The sequence below is a fragment of the Ischnura elegans genome, chromosome 1 (assembly GCF_921293095.1).
Source record: "Ischnura elegans chromosome 1, ioIscEleg1.1, whole genome shotgun sequence".
Classification (NCBI taxonomy): domain Eukaryota; kingdom Metazoa; phylum Arthropoda; class Insecta; order Odonata; family Coenagrionidae; genus Ischnura; species Ischnura elegans.
Window position 1 is genome coordinate 49,904,958 of NC_060246.1, and position 17,808 is coordinate 49,922,765.

General features: G+C 36.5%; 1 protein-coding gene across 1 annotated transcript in view; it reads left to right on the plus strand.

Moving 5' to 3' along the window:
• The window catches only part of LOC124159790 (vacuolar protein sorting-associated protein 13), a 295,602-nt gene that overhangs the window by 69,472 nt on the left and 208,322 nt on the right, over positions 1-17,808 (plus strand). The window contains exons 15-17 of the mRNA XM_046535708.1: positions 7,369-7,451; positions 7,638-7,785; positions 16,895-17,145. Coding sequence (XP_046391664.1) covers positions 7,369-7,451; positions 7,638-7,785; positions 16,895-17,145 — 482 coding nt within the window. The remainder of the gene's footprint in view (positions 1-7,368; positions 7,452-7,637; positions 7,786-16,894; positions 17,146-17,808) is intronic.

The window sequence follows — 17,808 nt, forward strand, 5'->3', positions numbered from 1 at the left end:
ATAATACGTACAATTCTTTTTTGTAAAAAAACAGCAGGTTTCAAGGAGTTTAGATATGCGCCACCCCAACAAAAAATGCCATAGCTTAGCCTGGTATTTACTAAGGCGTTATAAATTGTCTTTAGAAAGCTTTCAGGACATTTATTTCTAATGAAATAAAAATTTGCCAGTGTGTGACGCATAACATTTGTGAGACTGTTGATATGTTGATTCCACTTTAAGGAATCGTCAATTGTTACTCCTAAGTACTTAATACTAGAAACCCGTTCAATGGGTAAACAGCTATTGCATAAAGTTATAGGACAATTTTCTTCATGATAATGTAAAACCCAATCAAATTTGTACCTGTTACATAAGTTATAACATATATACTTCGTTTTAGCTACACTCATATTCAATTTGTTGGAGGCAAACCAACGTCGCAAATTGATCAGATCTGACTGCATATCATATTTTACATCTATCCAGTTTAAACCTGAATAATTTAAGGCGACATCATCAGCAAATGCTGTCACATGACCTCTAAAATTGAAATTACACAGATCGTTTACATAAACAAGAAATAAGATTGGACCCAAGACAGAGCCTTGAGGCACTCCAGAAGTTATTATACTATAGTTACTATAAACATCACCAATTTTTACACACTGCATTCTCGATGACAGGTAACTGTTAAACCATTTCAGTGGTATTCCACGAATTCCGGTCCTCTGAAGCTTAAAGAGCAGAATCTTGTGATCGATGGAATCAAAAGCCTTGCTAATGTCAATGAATAAGCTGCCAGTGCGTCGATTTGAGTTTATGACACTGTAAACATGAGTGAAATAATTTTCAAGAGCATCTTCTGTGCCCTTTCCACTTAAAAACCCGAACTGGTTTTTGCTGAAGAAGCCTTTTTTGTCTAGAAATTTAATTAATCTCGACTTGACTAGCTTCTCTATTATTTTGGAAAATATCGATAACAATGAAATTGGACGATAGTTGAGTATACTTGAACGATCCCCTTTTTTATACAAGGGCGTGACCACCGCCTTTTTCAACTCGTCTGGAAAAACACCACTGGTAAAACTTAGGTTAAATATATGTGAAAGAACGGGAGCTAAGTCATCAATTACTAGTTTCAAAGTTTCACTGTTTATGTTGTCGTAACCGGGGGCTTTGCTGGAAGGAAAGGATCTCACTAATTTAGTTATTTCTGCGGGGTCAACTGGTTCCAAATACATTGATTCGAAGCTATGTGAATAACCGCAACACTCAGCGACGAATTCATCAATACCACTATTATTATTGCCATCAAAGCAAGAAACAAAATAGTCGTTAAATGCTGTAGCTATTTTAGACGGAGTAGAAGTGATACTACCGTCTATTTCCAGACAGATTTCAATTGGGCTGAGTGGTATGCGACCGGTTATTTCTTTAAATATTTTCCATTGCATTTTAGAGTTCCCATTTGCTCCTTGGAATCTTTTTAAATAGTAGTTATTGGAGGCAATCCTGAGTTCCTTTTTTAAATTATTTCTACAGTTAGTAAATTCCTTTGCTAAACTTTCGTTCAGTGGATGGCGTCTATATTTTTTAAGTAAATAATTTTTCCTTTCAATAAGGTTTAGTAGATGACTAGTTATCCATGGTTTTAATTTTTTGCGTGTGTCATAAGTAATGGATTTAATTGTTGATGCAGATAGCGCACCTATTAGAAAATCATGAAATAACGAAAAAGCCTTTGATGCGTCTACTTCATTAACAACTGGACCCCAATCTACTTCGGCTACTTTGATTTTAAAATATTCATAATCTATCTTAGTTTTGATAGGCGCAGTCATTAATTTTTCTTTGCATAATGGCTCTTTCACGCTTATACAACAGCTAATCAAGGAGTGATCGGTTATTGCTTCATGAAGCACTTCTGTTTGGAGGTTATGAGAGCACATTTTATATAACCTAGCAAACAAGTGATCAATACAGGTAGCGGAGCTTGCTGTTACCCTGGTTGGCGATTCAATTAGACACGCTAATCCCATGGAGCTCATTAAGTTTAAATAATGATCAGAATCATTAGAAGGTACCATAATATTTATGTTCACGTCACCAATGACAATAATATTACCTTTTAAACTATACATTAGCGGTTCAAATTCAGTTAAAAATTGTGAGACCGGAAAATTTTGATCTCTATAAAGAGCAATTAACTGTAACTCAAAATTTTCAAGTTCGAGGGCCACCTGAACAAAATCAGCAGTGACAGCTTGAACAACAGTAGAGTAGCAATCTATTTTACTTTGCACATAAACAATAATACCTCTAGCTCGACTACTATTACTACATTGGGCAAAGTATTTATAACCATTTAATTTGTAATAGTTGAGTTCATGTTCACAAACCCATATTTCACTTAATATGATTATAGTCGGTAAATAAGAAAGGCTATGTAGATACGTTTCAAATAAATCAAAGTTTGCTCTGAGACTACGGATATTTTGGTGTATAATACTTAATACACTACTGTGGAACGTCTTACTATTAGTACAATCTGACATTCTTAATTTTATAAAAAATTTATATCGTCCAAACTCGTCAAAACAAACACTGGTTCTTTCTCAGCTTTTCGCATTAGAACTTTACCTCCACGTATCCACAAGTATTTATAGCCTTTCTCATTTTTAGCAGCTCTTGCAGCATGCAGCACTTTTCTCCTCCCAGGACAAAGAGCCTCGTTTATGTAGAGAGGGGTGGGTGACACATCGAGGTTCAGGTGCCGCGTAGAGAAGTCCCTCTTCACTCTTCTTTTTGCCAGTAGATCTTCTTTGATGTGTTGACGGAGGAACTTGACGTGGATACCACTCTGCCCACTTTCCGACTTGGGTTTGAAGCGGTAACAACTCTCAATGTCGTGCGCTTTGACTGTAACCCCCAACTCGGCTCCGATATTACAAATTATGCTCGGGAGATCTTCGTTTTTTTGAAGTGGGTAACCGTGAATCTCAACTGAATTTACTAAACTGCGTTGTTCAAGCATGAATAGATGTTATATCTACTCAGTGGATTATTTTATCTAAATAAAAATTTGTTATCCTCATCATTGACTTTAGTTTAAATGTGGTATCCTTGTCTTCTTATATGCAGTCAATTTAAAACAATGAATTTCTAGCGTTAGTATTGTATGACTTAAGAATTTCCCTCTGTTTTTGTGAATTATAGTCCTTCATTAATATATTACATGCTACTTATTTCCCATCCTACTTTTAATTCAGAATTATTTTCCTAAGACAACCAGAATTTTATCACTAATTTTTTGGGAAAATTAGCAAACATGACTGCTTATAAAGATAAAAGAAAAAAATTGCTCTAAGATAAAAAGTAGAGATGTGCGAATAGTATCAGCGAATACTCGAATGCCTCGAATATTAGAAAGTATTCGATATTCGAGGTTTCGAATAGTTATGCGAAAAGTACAGTCTCGAATACCTCGAATACTTTGAATTTCGCGTCATACACTGTCGCACGCACGTCGTTGGTAGTTGACTCGGAAAAATGAAGAGAACTCTAGTCGTTTAGTTCTCGCAGCGCCGTTTTACGCAAGTTGACGAATTACATCAAATTCGTGGATTTTAGCGGTGAAAAGAGTTAGACGAGGGGGACCGAAAATGGTCGGGTGAAAAAATCCGAAAATCCCCGATTCCCCCCACCAGGAGAACCTCAGTGCCGTGGGATAGCAACCTTAGGTTATTTCCCACGATCCGCTATCCCCCTCCATTCAGCACTTGCCTCACCCACTCTGACGCTTTCCTCTTCTCCGAAATCAAACAAAAGGTCCCAGATCGCACAGGGATCGCTTTACGAAGACCCCTGCTTCGAAAAAAATATCGAGTTACGAGAACAATAAAAACGTGTTTCACACCCTCCCCCCTTTTCTCACCCACTGACCTTTTTCTGGCTACCTGCTTCGAAGTTCCCCATTTCTGGAGGTCAACAGCTGTGTGAGTAACGTGGGATACTTACATTAGCGCATTTCCCTAGATCCGGTATCCCTCTCCATTCAGCACTAGCCCCCCTCTGAGGCTTTCGTCTTCTTCGAAATAAAAAAAAGGTCACAGCTCGCGCAGGGATCATATTACGAAGACCTTAGCTTCGAAAAAATACCAAGTTACACGAGAACAATAGAAACGTCTTTCGGGCCCCACCCTTTCCTCCCCCACTGACCTTTTTTTTCCTACCAGCTTCGAAGTTCCCCATTTCTGTGGAGGTCAACCGCTGCATGAGTCATCTATTAGCACAAAAGGTGTCTAAGAATGACTTTCGTCAATTGATGTTACACCTTTATTGAATTGAAATATTAGTAATGTGCGCGTAATTTCAAAAAGAATAAGACCAAACACGACGTATTTCTGAGTTTATTTAAGCATTTTACGCAAAGAAATAAATATCAAAATACGACGGAGACTTAGCATTCTGGCGAAACTCGATATGAGCAGCAGAGCTTCTCGGGAGTTGATGCCGTATTTTTTTCCGAAAACATATATAAAGTTACAATTTATGAGTGGTGCTATAAATCTTTATTGTTACAGTCCCAGAGGAAGGGATATTTTCTCAGGATATTTGGTTTCTCCCTGATAGCAATTCCAATTCATCTTCTTATCTCGTGAGAACTCCCAAAGGTGGACTAGTAATAATAACTAACAAAATAATTGAAGAAAATCCGGAGGGAAAGAGCTTGTATTTTGCAAATTGCCTCAGATTGTCAGCTAGCACTTGGCAGCAGGAGTGAGGGTAAAGTGATGTTAGTTGAATTAATTATATGCCCAATTGTTTCCATAAAATTAAAATATTCAATAATCAGCTAAATTCCTGTTCGAATCATTTAAAGGAAATCAAAATTACTCCCCAAAATCTTGTGTTGCCTGCTGCATAGGCAACCGAGTCAAACATACCAGCATTCATCATTTAGTATTCGAAATTCGAGGTATTCGAATATTCGAGCAATGATTTAATATTCGAATTCGATATTCGAATTCGAGAAATCTGCTATTCGACCCATCTCTAATAAAAAGCTATTATTAAAGCTAAAATCGAAAGGCAATATTTTCCAACTGCAGCAGAATTCCTGATTATCTTGCTACGGATTATCCATGCATGAGTTTGACACTCCCTCAATGATTTCTGCTATCTTAATTAAAAATAAAATCAGACACGAAAACACCAGGATTATTGCTTTTTAATGCAAGGCAACACAGGACTTATTATTTCCATTAGAATTCCCTTTGTAAAAATGGTTCATTTTATTTGCTTGCTGACATGGCATGTTTAAAATTTACTAGAACGTCTGCTCTAGCATTGCAGAAGACGATGAGCAGCTGGAAGAAACTCTTGATTAATTTTAGAAGATCCTACTATGGTAACCTATTGTAAATGAAGAAAATTTTTATCTACAATCTTTAAATGTATTATTCATATCACAAATGAGCATTTATTGCTGTGACCTAGTATGCAATTGAATAGAGTAAACTCACGATCATATAAAGTCAGCAGGTCCGCAAAATTGGCACTTTGTAATATTGAATTTCATAATTTCAAACCTTTTTAATAAGTCACGAATAAATGTTTTCTTTTGTTTTCTCTGCTCTTTTTTTTGTCTTTGGAAGCCTTTTTTTTATGTTTTCTGTGTTTATATACGCTCAAGCACTTAGAAATTGCTTTTTGTTATTGATTTTTAGATGTGAAAGATCATTAAATAATTTTAACACCTTAAACTTCCCATTCTTTGTAGTTAAATGTCATCGATCTTAGTGCTAAAGAAATTCCCGTCCATTATAGAAAACTTAATCAAATATGGAATTGAAAATTTTTGTATAAGAATTGAATCTTAGAAATTTGTGGTTAGTAGCAAGTAGCAACTGTTATCTATGTGCAAGATAGATATTTGTTTCCAACACCTGCGGAATTTTCACGGCAGCCGGCCTAACCACCATTAATCTTGCCCTCTATCGCTCAGTGTCAAGAAAAAAAGGTTCTTGGCCCATTTCCCAAATAACCGCCATAGATTTTTTGTAGTTCCTTCAGTGTTTTCAGGTGAATGTGTGATCTTTTTAATTAGTTATTTTCATTATTATTCAGTTATGATCATAAATTACGAAGGATTTTATTTTCTTCGGAGCCATTGATGCCAGATGTGAGATGCCACGTTTATATAGTAACTCTCTTCTTTTATGCCAAGAAAGCAAGGTTTCTACCTTGTGAAGTTATTTACACCAAGATTGAAATTTGTCATGATCACTTGGTGAGAGTGTACCTAGTACTACCTTCTGCTCGCTCAGTGCTGATCAGAAGTGAGGTCAGTGTTTTTACAATCTGTGAACTGGCAACTGATCAGTGTTGTGAGCTCTCTCGTTCTCAGTGAGCAGTAGTGAGTGCTCTATGTGGCTGATTACACCAATTGGTTACATACTTTATGCAGTCTCTGTGCATCCGTTCCGATTTGTCCTTACTATTTGCAGCCTTGGTGCTGCTTTACTTTATTCCTACTAACGCCACTGCTACTGCTCGACTTAATTTCACCGTATTTCTTGCTGTATTTTTCCATAAAGTCACTATGTACAACTGCTGTGCCATTGAAATCAGGACAATAAAAAATATTCAATGCAAAACATAAATCAGCATTAGGCTGTATTTTGTGGAGATACACATATCCATAAAAACAATGGTAAAATTTCTCCAGTAAATATATATAGTAATCAAATTCTCTATTTATAACTGTAAATAATGTAAATGCTTTCTATTGTAATGTGACTAAGGAAAAATAATTATCAGTTACCATATCCCTAATGTAAATATAAATAAACTGATCACTCGAAACTATCCTCTCTCCATTCAAATTTTGCTTTCAAATTCCACTAAGGCTTTGTCTAATGGAGAACCAGCCAGTCTTTAAGCCAAGTATTGAGACTTCCTTTATATTTTTGTGGTGGATTATCTTATTCTCTTAGAAATTTTTTACGTTTATAAAAATAGACTCCTATATGGGTGCTTTCTGGTGTACTTAGCTCAGTGATCCGTTGAATATGCCATCATGATCACTCAGTGAGAGCTCACCAAATGCAACAGCATGTTGCATGATACTTAATTGTTTTTGTACCTTCTGCTCTGCGGTGATCAGTAATTGATGGCTTCCTTTCCTCACCCAATCGTCCTGATTAGTGTGGTGAAGTCACATCACTCAGTTCCATGGCTTCATACCACTGAGTTACTCATTAATCAATGGTGATTGCTCAGATAAAATATGTACATTTTTAGCTGTTAGTAAATTGAGGTATTTTTTTCAGTTCCCTTTAAATTGATGTAATGATATCAGCAATAGATGTACTTCTTTCATAGATGAACGCCTAGTGAGCCTTGCAACCTTGCTTCTGAGTCTTCCCCTTCCTGGAGATGCAGATGAGGAGAAACTAGAGAACTTGGTACGAATTCTTTGATATTTCTAGTTTTTTAGTAATCAGTATTGCATGTCTTCTAATATCTGTTGACAACGATTACATATTTATTTTTGGCTTATGGTTTTCTCAAAGTATCTGTTATCATTTATAAAAGAAATTATATTTTTTGAATCATGGTAATAAGGTTTGCTAGTAATGTTTACTTTACAGGAACACCTTTCACATGCTTCTAGTGTTTGCAGTGTTGCTTATGGTGATTTTGGTCCAGGTGCAAAAGCAATTGCTCGAATTCAAATACCTGATACATCTGAGCCATTGAAGCAATCTACCAAGATGCAACTAAGTTTTGAGGCAAATGGTAAGTTTAAATCCTAATTCTACTAAGCATTGAAAGCATAAGCTGACCCAAAGTTTTGTTCAGCTAAAAGTAGGGTATACCATAATGAAATCCCATGTGTTTCAAAATGAATAGCAGGGTTTTAACGCTTGATGATATTTATTACATTTAACTTTTAGCTATAAATGATGCTTCAAATGAAAGAGCAACTCAAACTGTTTTGTTTGTTGGCTACAGTGCACAGGCCCAATTATTTGTACCATTTGATGGATTTCCTTTCAATGGGATGGTAAGGCATCATTTGATCCAAATAATTGATGCCACTCATGTGATTGGTGAATTCAAATACTGCATGTGGCTTTCTAGATGTGTACCCCCTTGTCTTTTGATGGCATCAATCTTTGATGCACTGAATTTAGTGCTGATCATCAGCCTTTCCCTTTTATCCTTCCAACTTAGGATACAGATTCCATTCTCAAAGAAGGCCTCCACCACTCCACCTTTCTTTAATTTCTGGGAAGCACTGGAGGAATACCTTATAAACTCGTGTAAGAGAACCACCCCTATTTTGAGCATCAGAGCTAAAGAAAACAAATTTTTTGTGGGATTTTTCTCTACTGCATTGAACGGTGTTGCAGACCTATGCCTGGACGTTTGACAATTATCAAAATTTCCACTTTCAATACCAAAAATGTATGCAGCATTTTACATAAATTCACACTACATGTACGGTACTTGGAGATAAGTGGGTACAGTAAACTCAATTTCGTAATTTCAAACCAATTAATCGTGAAAAAATGTGTGCTTATGTTCCCACTGCTCTTTTTTGTCTTTAGCCTATTTCAAATGTTTTCAATGGTTATTTACACTAGGATTTAAAAAAATGCATCTTGTTATCAATTTTATGCTGTGAAATATCATTAAAAAATCATACGACATTTAACTTCCCATTCTTTATTGTTAGCGATCTTAGTGCTAAAGAAATTCCTGTCTATTATAGAAAACTTAATCAAGTATGGATTTGAAAATTTTTGTTTACGAATTTAATCTTAGAAATTTGTGGTCAGTAGCAAATAGCAACTATCATCTATGCATAAGATAGATATTTGTTTCCAACACCTACAAAATTTTAATGGCAGCCGGTCTAACTGCCATTTATGCCACCCTCTATCGCTTAGTGACAAGAAAGAAAGAAAAAAACGAGGGTCTTAACCCATTTCCAAAATAACCGTCATAGATTTTTTGTAGTTCCTTCAGTGTTTTCAGAAGAATGTGTGATCTTTTTAATAAGTTATTTTCATTATGATTCAGTTACGATCATAAATTACATAGGAAATGATTTTCTACTGGTAAATGTTTGAAGTAAATTCTTTGCAGCTTCTCCATTTGGCTGCCATGCTCCATCCTCTTTGCGGATGTTGAATGGAATATTTTTTTTGTTCATCATTAAGGCCATTGATGCTGGGTATGAGGTGCCATAATCATAATAAATAGTAGCGTTGATAGGACAAAGTAAATAACTAATTTTGACTGAAAAGTCTGCAGAGAAGAAGAGAGACAATGTTTTAAAAGCAGCACCTCATACTCTGTAGGAATCAATGTGCAGGATGACGATGGAAAAGTCTCAATTGAATCGTTGGCAGAGAGGTAGATGGAACGCCTTACCTGGACAGAAACCCGAGAAGAATTTAGTTTGATCGTAAATTAGTTTTTTCTTTCTCCCTTCCATGCTAATATTTATCTCCCTGTATTTATCACCTATTTCTAGCGCTAAAACTAAAAAAAAATATTTTTTCTGCATCAACGCTGCATGGCATCATTTTAATTTCAGTGAAGAATGAAACCCAAAAATGAAAGAAGGCCAATGTATTGAGGTATAATTTTCAAGAGTTCACGAAAATAAATCAACACTGAAAAATTACAAATGTACACACTATTTAGAAAATAATGAGCCCAAAACAAAAAGTATTTCTGGCATCATTTATGTTTTTTCATCATGGTTATTGTAGTTTAATAAAACCAAATAATAAGCTCATAATTTCAGATTAACATGGTGTTCTGCATTAATCTTTTTCAAGTGTCAAGCAGATTGCTATTTTTTTATTCTATGGAGGTAAAATAATTAATTTAAAAAGTTTGTGTTTCATTTAGTTTTCCCCAATGGCTTTCTAATTTGGCTAAAATGGTTAGGGTCTATTATAGGATTAGAGAGGCAAGTAGCCCAGCCGTGCCTTTGGGTGAATGGAATGGAAGGGGATGTCAATCTACCAAGTCCCACAGAGGCTACGACAGACTAAAAATATGTCAAGAAATGACGAAACGCGAGTCATAGCCAATGAAATGATTGTGTAACAAAGTTCTCCTCTTAATTTGCCCGATAATGGAAAATACTTCTCCAGCCTCTCTCCTTTTGGAAACTTTCACAGTAACTGAGAATAAAAAAACATCAATATTTGACCACTACTTGAAAGAGTAAAATTTCTTTGAGTTTGACTGAGAATTTCTTTGAGAATGACATAACTGCATTTGGGTAGAAAATATCATGCATATGCAGTGGAGCGCACTTAAAATGAACCCCTTTATGACAAAGTCCCACTTTTAATGAAGTAATAAGTGTTCCCCATAAAAAAAACAAGCTTTTTTTGCCAAGTATCAAGTCCCACATTTTACACGTTCCATGCTCATGACATAACAACTACGTCATTATTTTCTCTGATGGTATATCCCACCCCAAACACCAGGCACCTGTGTAAGGGTAAGGGAGAGGGTCAGTCACCAGCCTTCAACCTGTCTGCCATTCTGAATGCTTCGGAAAAAATTTTTTTTTTTTCTAATTTTCATTTTTACTTATTTTTCTAGTTTGAGTTCTAGTTTGAGTTTAGTCTTTTGAGTTTAGTCTTTTGAGTTTATTTCATGAGGAACGTAGAGATACAAATCGGCTGATTCCTCGACAGTTTAATTTTCTTCGGATGAATTGATGAAGAAAATTTTTGATACTCTTTCTACTACGATTCCCTTTTTTCCTCGGTTGTCGAGTGTCTTCAGGATTCAATCCAGCAGCCATCTTCTTTCGTTTTGTCCGCTTGTGTCTCAAAATACTTCTTCATTAGGGGGAACCTTATGCTCTGTCTTTCACACACACACACAAATATAGCATAATTTCAAATGTTCCTTTAAAGGTGTTTTTAGTTTTGTACTTCAATAAAACCCTACTTTTGGCCTATTCACATTTTCCGTAAGTTTAGTACTTCCTGTGGTACCGCTAAATCCATTCAGTCGCACATATAATGGAAAAGAAGCGCGTCACCATAGTTCGCACGCCTTCATAGCCAATCGAGAGGCCTTTTCAGAGACCGTTGGCTCCTTTCCTGCATTCTCGGATCTAAAAAATATTTCATCACTTCTCTAAAAGTTGGTAACATCAATTTGCTAAACGCCGACGAGGTGCCAAATAAGAGACAAGTCTTCTCACTACACATCCTATTTTAACTTCCACCATCTTCCGATTTATATTATCAAAGATGAAAGCCCCCCTAGCAGCACACACAGGATGAATTTTGCTGTATTCTAGGCGTGGAAGGGGGAGAAGTGAGCGGGGAGGGGACGGCATCGGCCTGGCGTTCTTGTATCCGCGACGCTGCATAGCAGTTGGAATATTTTCTTCACGGAAGCGGACTCAAATTAGTCATTTTGTGACTAAACGGTGGCAGATACGTCAAAACGCACGAAATTTTTGTCCTAAGTGGACAGTAATTCGGCAAAATCTATAGGAAATGACTATAAAATATTATATTTTTTGGATTTTGACCCTCCCCCCCTAAATTGCATTTGAGCGAGGGTCAAGGATTCACCTAGAGGTCTAAAAATTTTCAGGCCTTATTTTTGATCAGTCCCTCAACTTTTTTCAATGGGCCAAATGGATTTGAAAAAAATCAATTATTCCGATCGGCCCTAGTGTAGAGGGAGTTGCTGCAGTCAAAAGTGATTTTCCAATAATATTTTGACCACCTTTTTCAAATGCCCTTTTCTGGACACTTTCACACACTTTCCACACACTGATTAGGAAGACCCTAGGTAAAAGAGGACCTGCAGCTCCAAACTAACTTTATTCCTTACCCGTGTTGCTTTCCCTTGATATATTGATGAAATCCCATCCTACCTCTCCATGGAACCACAGACTCATTGAAACTCAAATCACTTATGGGGGTCATTACTTTGTCCATTGTTTCATTGAATATGTATAAGGGGCCTAATTTTGCATTGTCTGTCTGTCAGGGGAAAGTCAGAGTCATCTGTGTTCTTGATGAAATGAAGGATGGATAATTGACATGAAACGATCACACGACATTTACCTCCTGGAGCAATGCAAGTCATATAAAGTATGAGTTTTCCAATAATCTAGGTTTTCTAATTCCTGTATGAAAAATAAGGCCTAAAAAGCAGTAGAATTCTTCTTAAGTTAAATATTACTATCTGTTAATTCTTTCTTCTGGACAGATTGCTCAGCATGATCGACTCTGCAAGGAAGTTACTTTGCACGACTATTAGCAGTATCGTCTCGTCAGTCAGAAGTATATTGTAGGAAATAGTCTAAAGGGAGGGAAGAGGAAGGTTTCGGCACTTGGAGGCCAGGAGTCAAAGAGAAGGGAATTTAGGGTATGTCGGGTTTATTACGTGCCCATTGTCCTGGAGCCTAAGGGGTTGGGGTTCACTGTTACATATTAATAATGAAAGACACTTTGTTTCTTCCACAAGTTTATAAAAATTTCTATTTTATTACCGGTTACCATTATCAAATACTATAAGGTATTTGATAATGGTGTAATGGTGCAATAGCCGAAACCAGTATTAAAATAGAAATTTTTATAAACTTGAGAAACAAAGTGTCTTTCATTATTAATACGGAGCCCTTCCACCAAGTACGTGATTCAAGTTTCCACTTGATTCACCGTTACATTTGGGGTTTGAGTCCTCTTCCTCTGACATTTTACGAAATGCCTTGTATAATATCCTCAGGTAGGGTCAGTTTCTCTGAGCTGCAAAGAGGTGTGGATGGATGAGGGAAGGCTGCTCTCTTGGGCATTTTTTTCTTACGGAGCTATTGGAGAAACACAGATGTTTAAATAATAAGCCTCTACTACACATGTGATTGAAGCTATGGTTAAGAAAAGCTAGCTATTGTGCATAAAATATAAATAGTAAAAACTGCATTTCAATGTAGAACAAGGATTCCACTTAAGTAATTTAAAAATGTATGCAAGTATGATTAATTTGTTCAAAATAAAAATATTTGATAAATATTTCCATTCCTTCTCACGTACCAAATAAAATAAATGCATGTTAAACTATGTGTGAAAAGTTAAAATACCTGATCTGTAAAATAATTTCTTGCTGAGAAGCTATTAAAATAATTGAGAGAACACATTGCTATTTGCAACATAATCAAAAGAAAGTAATAAATAAATAGGTAATAAAAACTCACCTCCATATGTGTCAGTAAGGTTTATGAGGAAAAACAAGTAAAAATGAAAAATAGAAAGGAAAAAAAAACGAAAAAATTTTTTCGAAGCTTTCAGAATGGCAGACAGGTTGAAGGCTGGTGACTGACCCTCTCCCTTAACCTTACACAGGTGCCTGGTGTTTGGGGTGGGATATACCATCAGATAAAATAATGACGTAGTTGTTATGTCATGAGCATGGAACGTGTAAAATAAGGGACTTGATTCCTTATGCAGGCTTCCGCGGGTCGATGAGTATGAAGATACGTCTCTTTCGGGTAATGCACCGCGTGGGTCCATTGTTCTCGGACGACAGTTTCGCCGGCGTTAAAGAAGCCGACTGTAACGCCGGCGAAACTGTCGTCCGAGAACAATGGACCCACGCGGTGTATTACCCGAAAGAGACGTATCTTCATAAGGGACTTGATACTTGGCAAAAAAAGCTTGTTTTTTTTATGGGGAACACTTATTACTTCATTAAAAGTGGGACTTTGTCGTAAAGGGGTTCATTTTAAGTGTGCTCCACTGCATATGCATAATATTTTCTACCCAAATGCAGTTATGTCATTCTCAAAGAAATTCTCAGTCAAACTCAAAGAAATTTTACTCTTTCAAGTAATGGTCAAATATTAATGTTTTTTATGCTACCTCAGTTACTGTGATATTTCAGTTGTGTGCTATTGGTAGTAATTTTCCATATATTCCACATTTATTCATGATATTGCCTGAAATATGGTTAGTTTTCTTACTTGTTTGTATAACTCCAGTACAAATGAAGAAAAACAGGGAATACAGTGGAACTTGGATAATTCGAATCTCAAGGGACCAAGTAAAAACTTCGAATTATCCAAAAATTCGAATTAAAGAAGTTCTTATAACCGGGGAAGTAAACAATAATAACACGTTTTAAATGAAAACTATTAACTTTATTGATACTATTTGATCATTAATTTATTGAATAATGCCTATTACAGTAATAGTATACAATAAAAATAACTTTCAATCGCTCAAACGGCAACGAAATTAAGTAAACAATCTTAACTAACCTTAAAATGTCCTCAGCAATAGCTGAACTGCACTGCATGACTGCAGTTTGCAAACTACGCACGATTACCAATAGTCCATAGCGAAATAAAAGCAAAAATCTATACAGAACTGAAATATAAAACATCGATCAAAGAGAACTAAAAGTCTGGACACTATATTAACTGAATAAACAATAAACATAAATTTATAGGCCCTAACCTATTGTTTTACAAAAAAAGAAGAGATTTTGGCCTGTTTCTTTGAATTTAATCTCTCGGCCGTTATAAATGATGCTAAAACATCTAATGATTTAAATTGCACATCACCAACATTATTTCTGCTCTCCACAAATCGCCGAATTTCTCTCAGGTAGTCCATAGCGTCGGCTGCACTCGGTACTGGCGTTTCTTCTTCATCGGCTCGTGACCCCTCTATCTCGTCCCCCGATCCTTCATTATTTTGTGTCTCGGTGTCTAGGACTTCTGCTACGATGTCGGCGTCAGTTAGTTCTCCGCACACAGCGACATTCTCGTCCACATTCAGAAAGTCCTCGTACAAGATGATTGGATTGGGTGCCACATCCTCCCAGCCGTCGATTGGTAGAATTTCATCCAATCCCGTTCTTTCGGCGCTTTCTTCGTCGGTTTTAACAAAACCTGCCTTTTTAAAACAGTTTTTTATTGTTTCCGGTTTCACTTTGTCCCACGCTTGTTTACACATTCGCGATGCTTCTAAAATATCCAGCTTTATTTTGAGAGCGTTTCCTTCCCCGGACAGGATATTCTCGACCAACAAACCCCTGTAAAAGTGTTTTAAATTTTTTATGATCCCTTGATCCATGGGCTGGACAACAGAGGTCATGTTGGCTGCGAAAAAAACCACTTTCACATTTTCCATTACAGGTATGGTGTTGTGTGCCGTGCAATTGTCGATGAAAAGGAGAACCTGTCGATTTTCTTTAACAAACCTTTTGTCCAACTTCATTAGCCACTTCGCAAAAAGGTCACTTGTCATCCAAGCCTTAGAACTGCTGACATATTCTACTGGTTTAGACTTGACATTTTTAAAGCAACGAGGATTGGCCGATTTTCCTATCATTAGCAAAGGCAGCTTTTCCGAACCATCCATATTAGCGCCAACCAATAGCGTGATTCTTTCTTTGCTTAATTTCCCTCCGTGGCACTTTTCGTCTTTAAATGCAAGTGTTTTGTCAGGAGTGCATTTAAAAAAAAGACCGGTTTCGTCAACGTTAAAAATATTTCTCGGGTCTCTGTCCTGGATCATCTCTTCCAGATCTCTCTTCCACTGGTTAGCTTCCTGTAGGTTCACGGCCCCACTTTCACCACAGACTGCCTTAAACAAAATTTTATTGCGCTCTTTAAAACCATCCAGCCACCCAGTGCTAGCTTTAAAATTTTGCTTTCCTAATTCTTTAGCAAACTGCTCAGCCTTGATCCTAATCAGAGGACCACTTACAGGAACTTTCTTGTCTCTTGTCTGCTTGAACCATTTCAGCACACAGTTGTCGACATCTGGATTTCCTGGCTCTCGCGATCGTTTCCTGTCTTTATCAAATTCCTCTGCACTGCTGAGAATTTTATATTTATTTTTTAAGTAAGTCAATAGGGTGTTGGGTGGAATTCCAAAGTCTTTCGCGATTTCAGATTTTTTCTTTACTCCTTTTTCCACTTCTTTAATCACACTGACTTTTTCAGCTAATGTCAAAGTTTTATAAGACCCTGGTTTTTTCGATGACGTTGATGCCATGATCACTACACAGTACACTCACTAAAAGTTAAGATTTGGAGAAACCGACCCTAAGACATCAGCAAACCTACGTTAGGTAACGGCCTTCACACGAAACGATATAAACCACGCACAATGCGACACATGCGACACACAATGTAGGGGGAGTGTCGGGTGTCAGGTACAATGACCTTGGAACGCGCTGCGCCGTCTCAGTTGCAAGCAGGGTTGAGTTATTTTTAGTGTGGCCTTCAACAGGCGGTGGCGGGAGGGGAGGTATGAGTCATCAGACTAAACGCAGGCGCGAGCGGTCCCGCGTTTGTTCTAACGCAAACATTTCGTCAAATGTGGCTTGGAATATGTTTTTTTACTTTTTTATTTATGGATATTTTGAATCGTAATTTAATGATTTGCTACTTAAAAATTCGAATTATCCAAAATAAACTTCGAATTATCCACGATGTTTTAGCATTGTTTTAATACAAAATGCTAGGGACCACGGGAAAAATTCGAATTAAAGAAGATTTCGAATTAAAGAAGTTCGAATTATCCAGGTTCCACTGTATAAGGTTTCAAAAACCTATCTAATTGTTATATCAGTTACTATAGTATTTCTTTTTCTTATTATATGCCTATAATTAAATGGAAGTATAAAATCTTTTTTGTTTAAATATCATTATGTCTTCTATTTAAATAATAGTGTAAATATTTTTATTTGCATATTTAATATGCATTCACTGCTTTGTATGAAAAATATTTAAAAATCAGTGCTAACAACCCCTTTCCAAGGATCGACTCTTAAAAATTTTCCTCTTTCCGGATGTTTACTCTTTTCCATTACAATGTTTACATTTTTTCAGAGTTTTCATTCAGCTTGGGAAGAGAAAGTGATGATTTGGACTCCTATTTAGTCATGTTTTGTGTAAATTCAATGGAAGCTGAAGTATGGCAAAAAACATTTGATCTAACTGCCTCTCTCAATATTGGTGATGTGTCTCTGAAACTGGGTGGCTTCGCAAGCCAACCTATCGATGTTTTTATTGGTTTGAAGGGCAGTGCTGAAGGTGTACCTGAGGATAATCATCACCATATGAAAATTAATTATGCTCAAGTAAGTCTTACTGCAGCCACCTCTTTAATTAATTTAAATGCTGCTATGTCAATTATTTTGTACTAAACAATTGCAATAAGTTCACCTATCTGCATATCCCCTTGAAAATGCTATCCCCTTCCCTTAAGTATCTTTTGTTCCACGCTCTACAATTGTAGGTTCTTTCTGCAAATTATTGATGTCTTCAAATTTAAAATTATTTCTGGTTTTATCCAATAAGTAGTTGTGCCTTATTTGCAAGTATATTATTAATAATGTGTCATTCTTCAAGATGGTATAAGAATATGCTATTAATCAATTCATCTGTCTGATAAAGTGAAATAGGGAATTTAAAAGAAGGAAATGGAGAACTTGCGGATTAATTTTTAAAAGTAGAGGTGAGGACAATGAATCTTGAAAAAAAATGAGGGCTTGGTAATGCTTTTTTCGTAACATAAAAATTCTCAGTATGATTGAAATACCAATGATGCAGAAAACTGTCTTTGATAGGGGGTGTGGTCAATTTGGGTGGGTCTGATGTGACAACTGCCATTCTGAGAGCTCTCAGGTAGTCCTGCAGTGGCGTCCACCATCATGGCTACTTGGGGATTCAGGGCAGAATCAATGGGGATTAGCCAGCCGCAATGTTATGCTAAGTATTTTGACGATGCTATTATCCATACA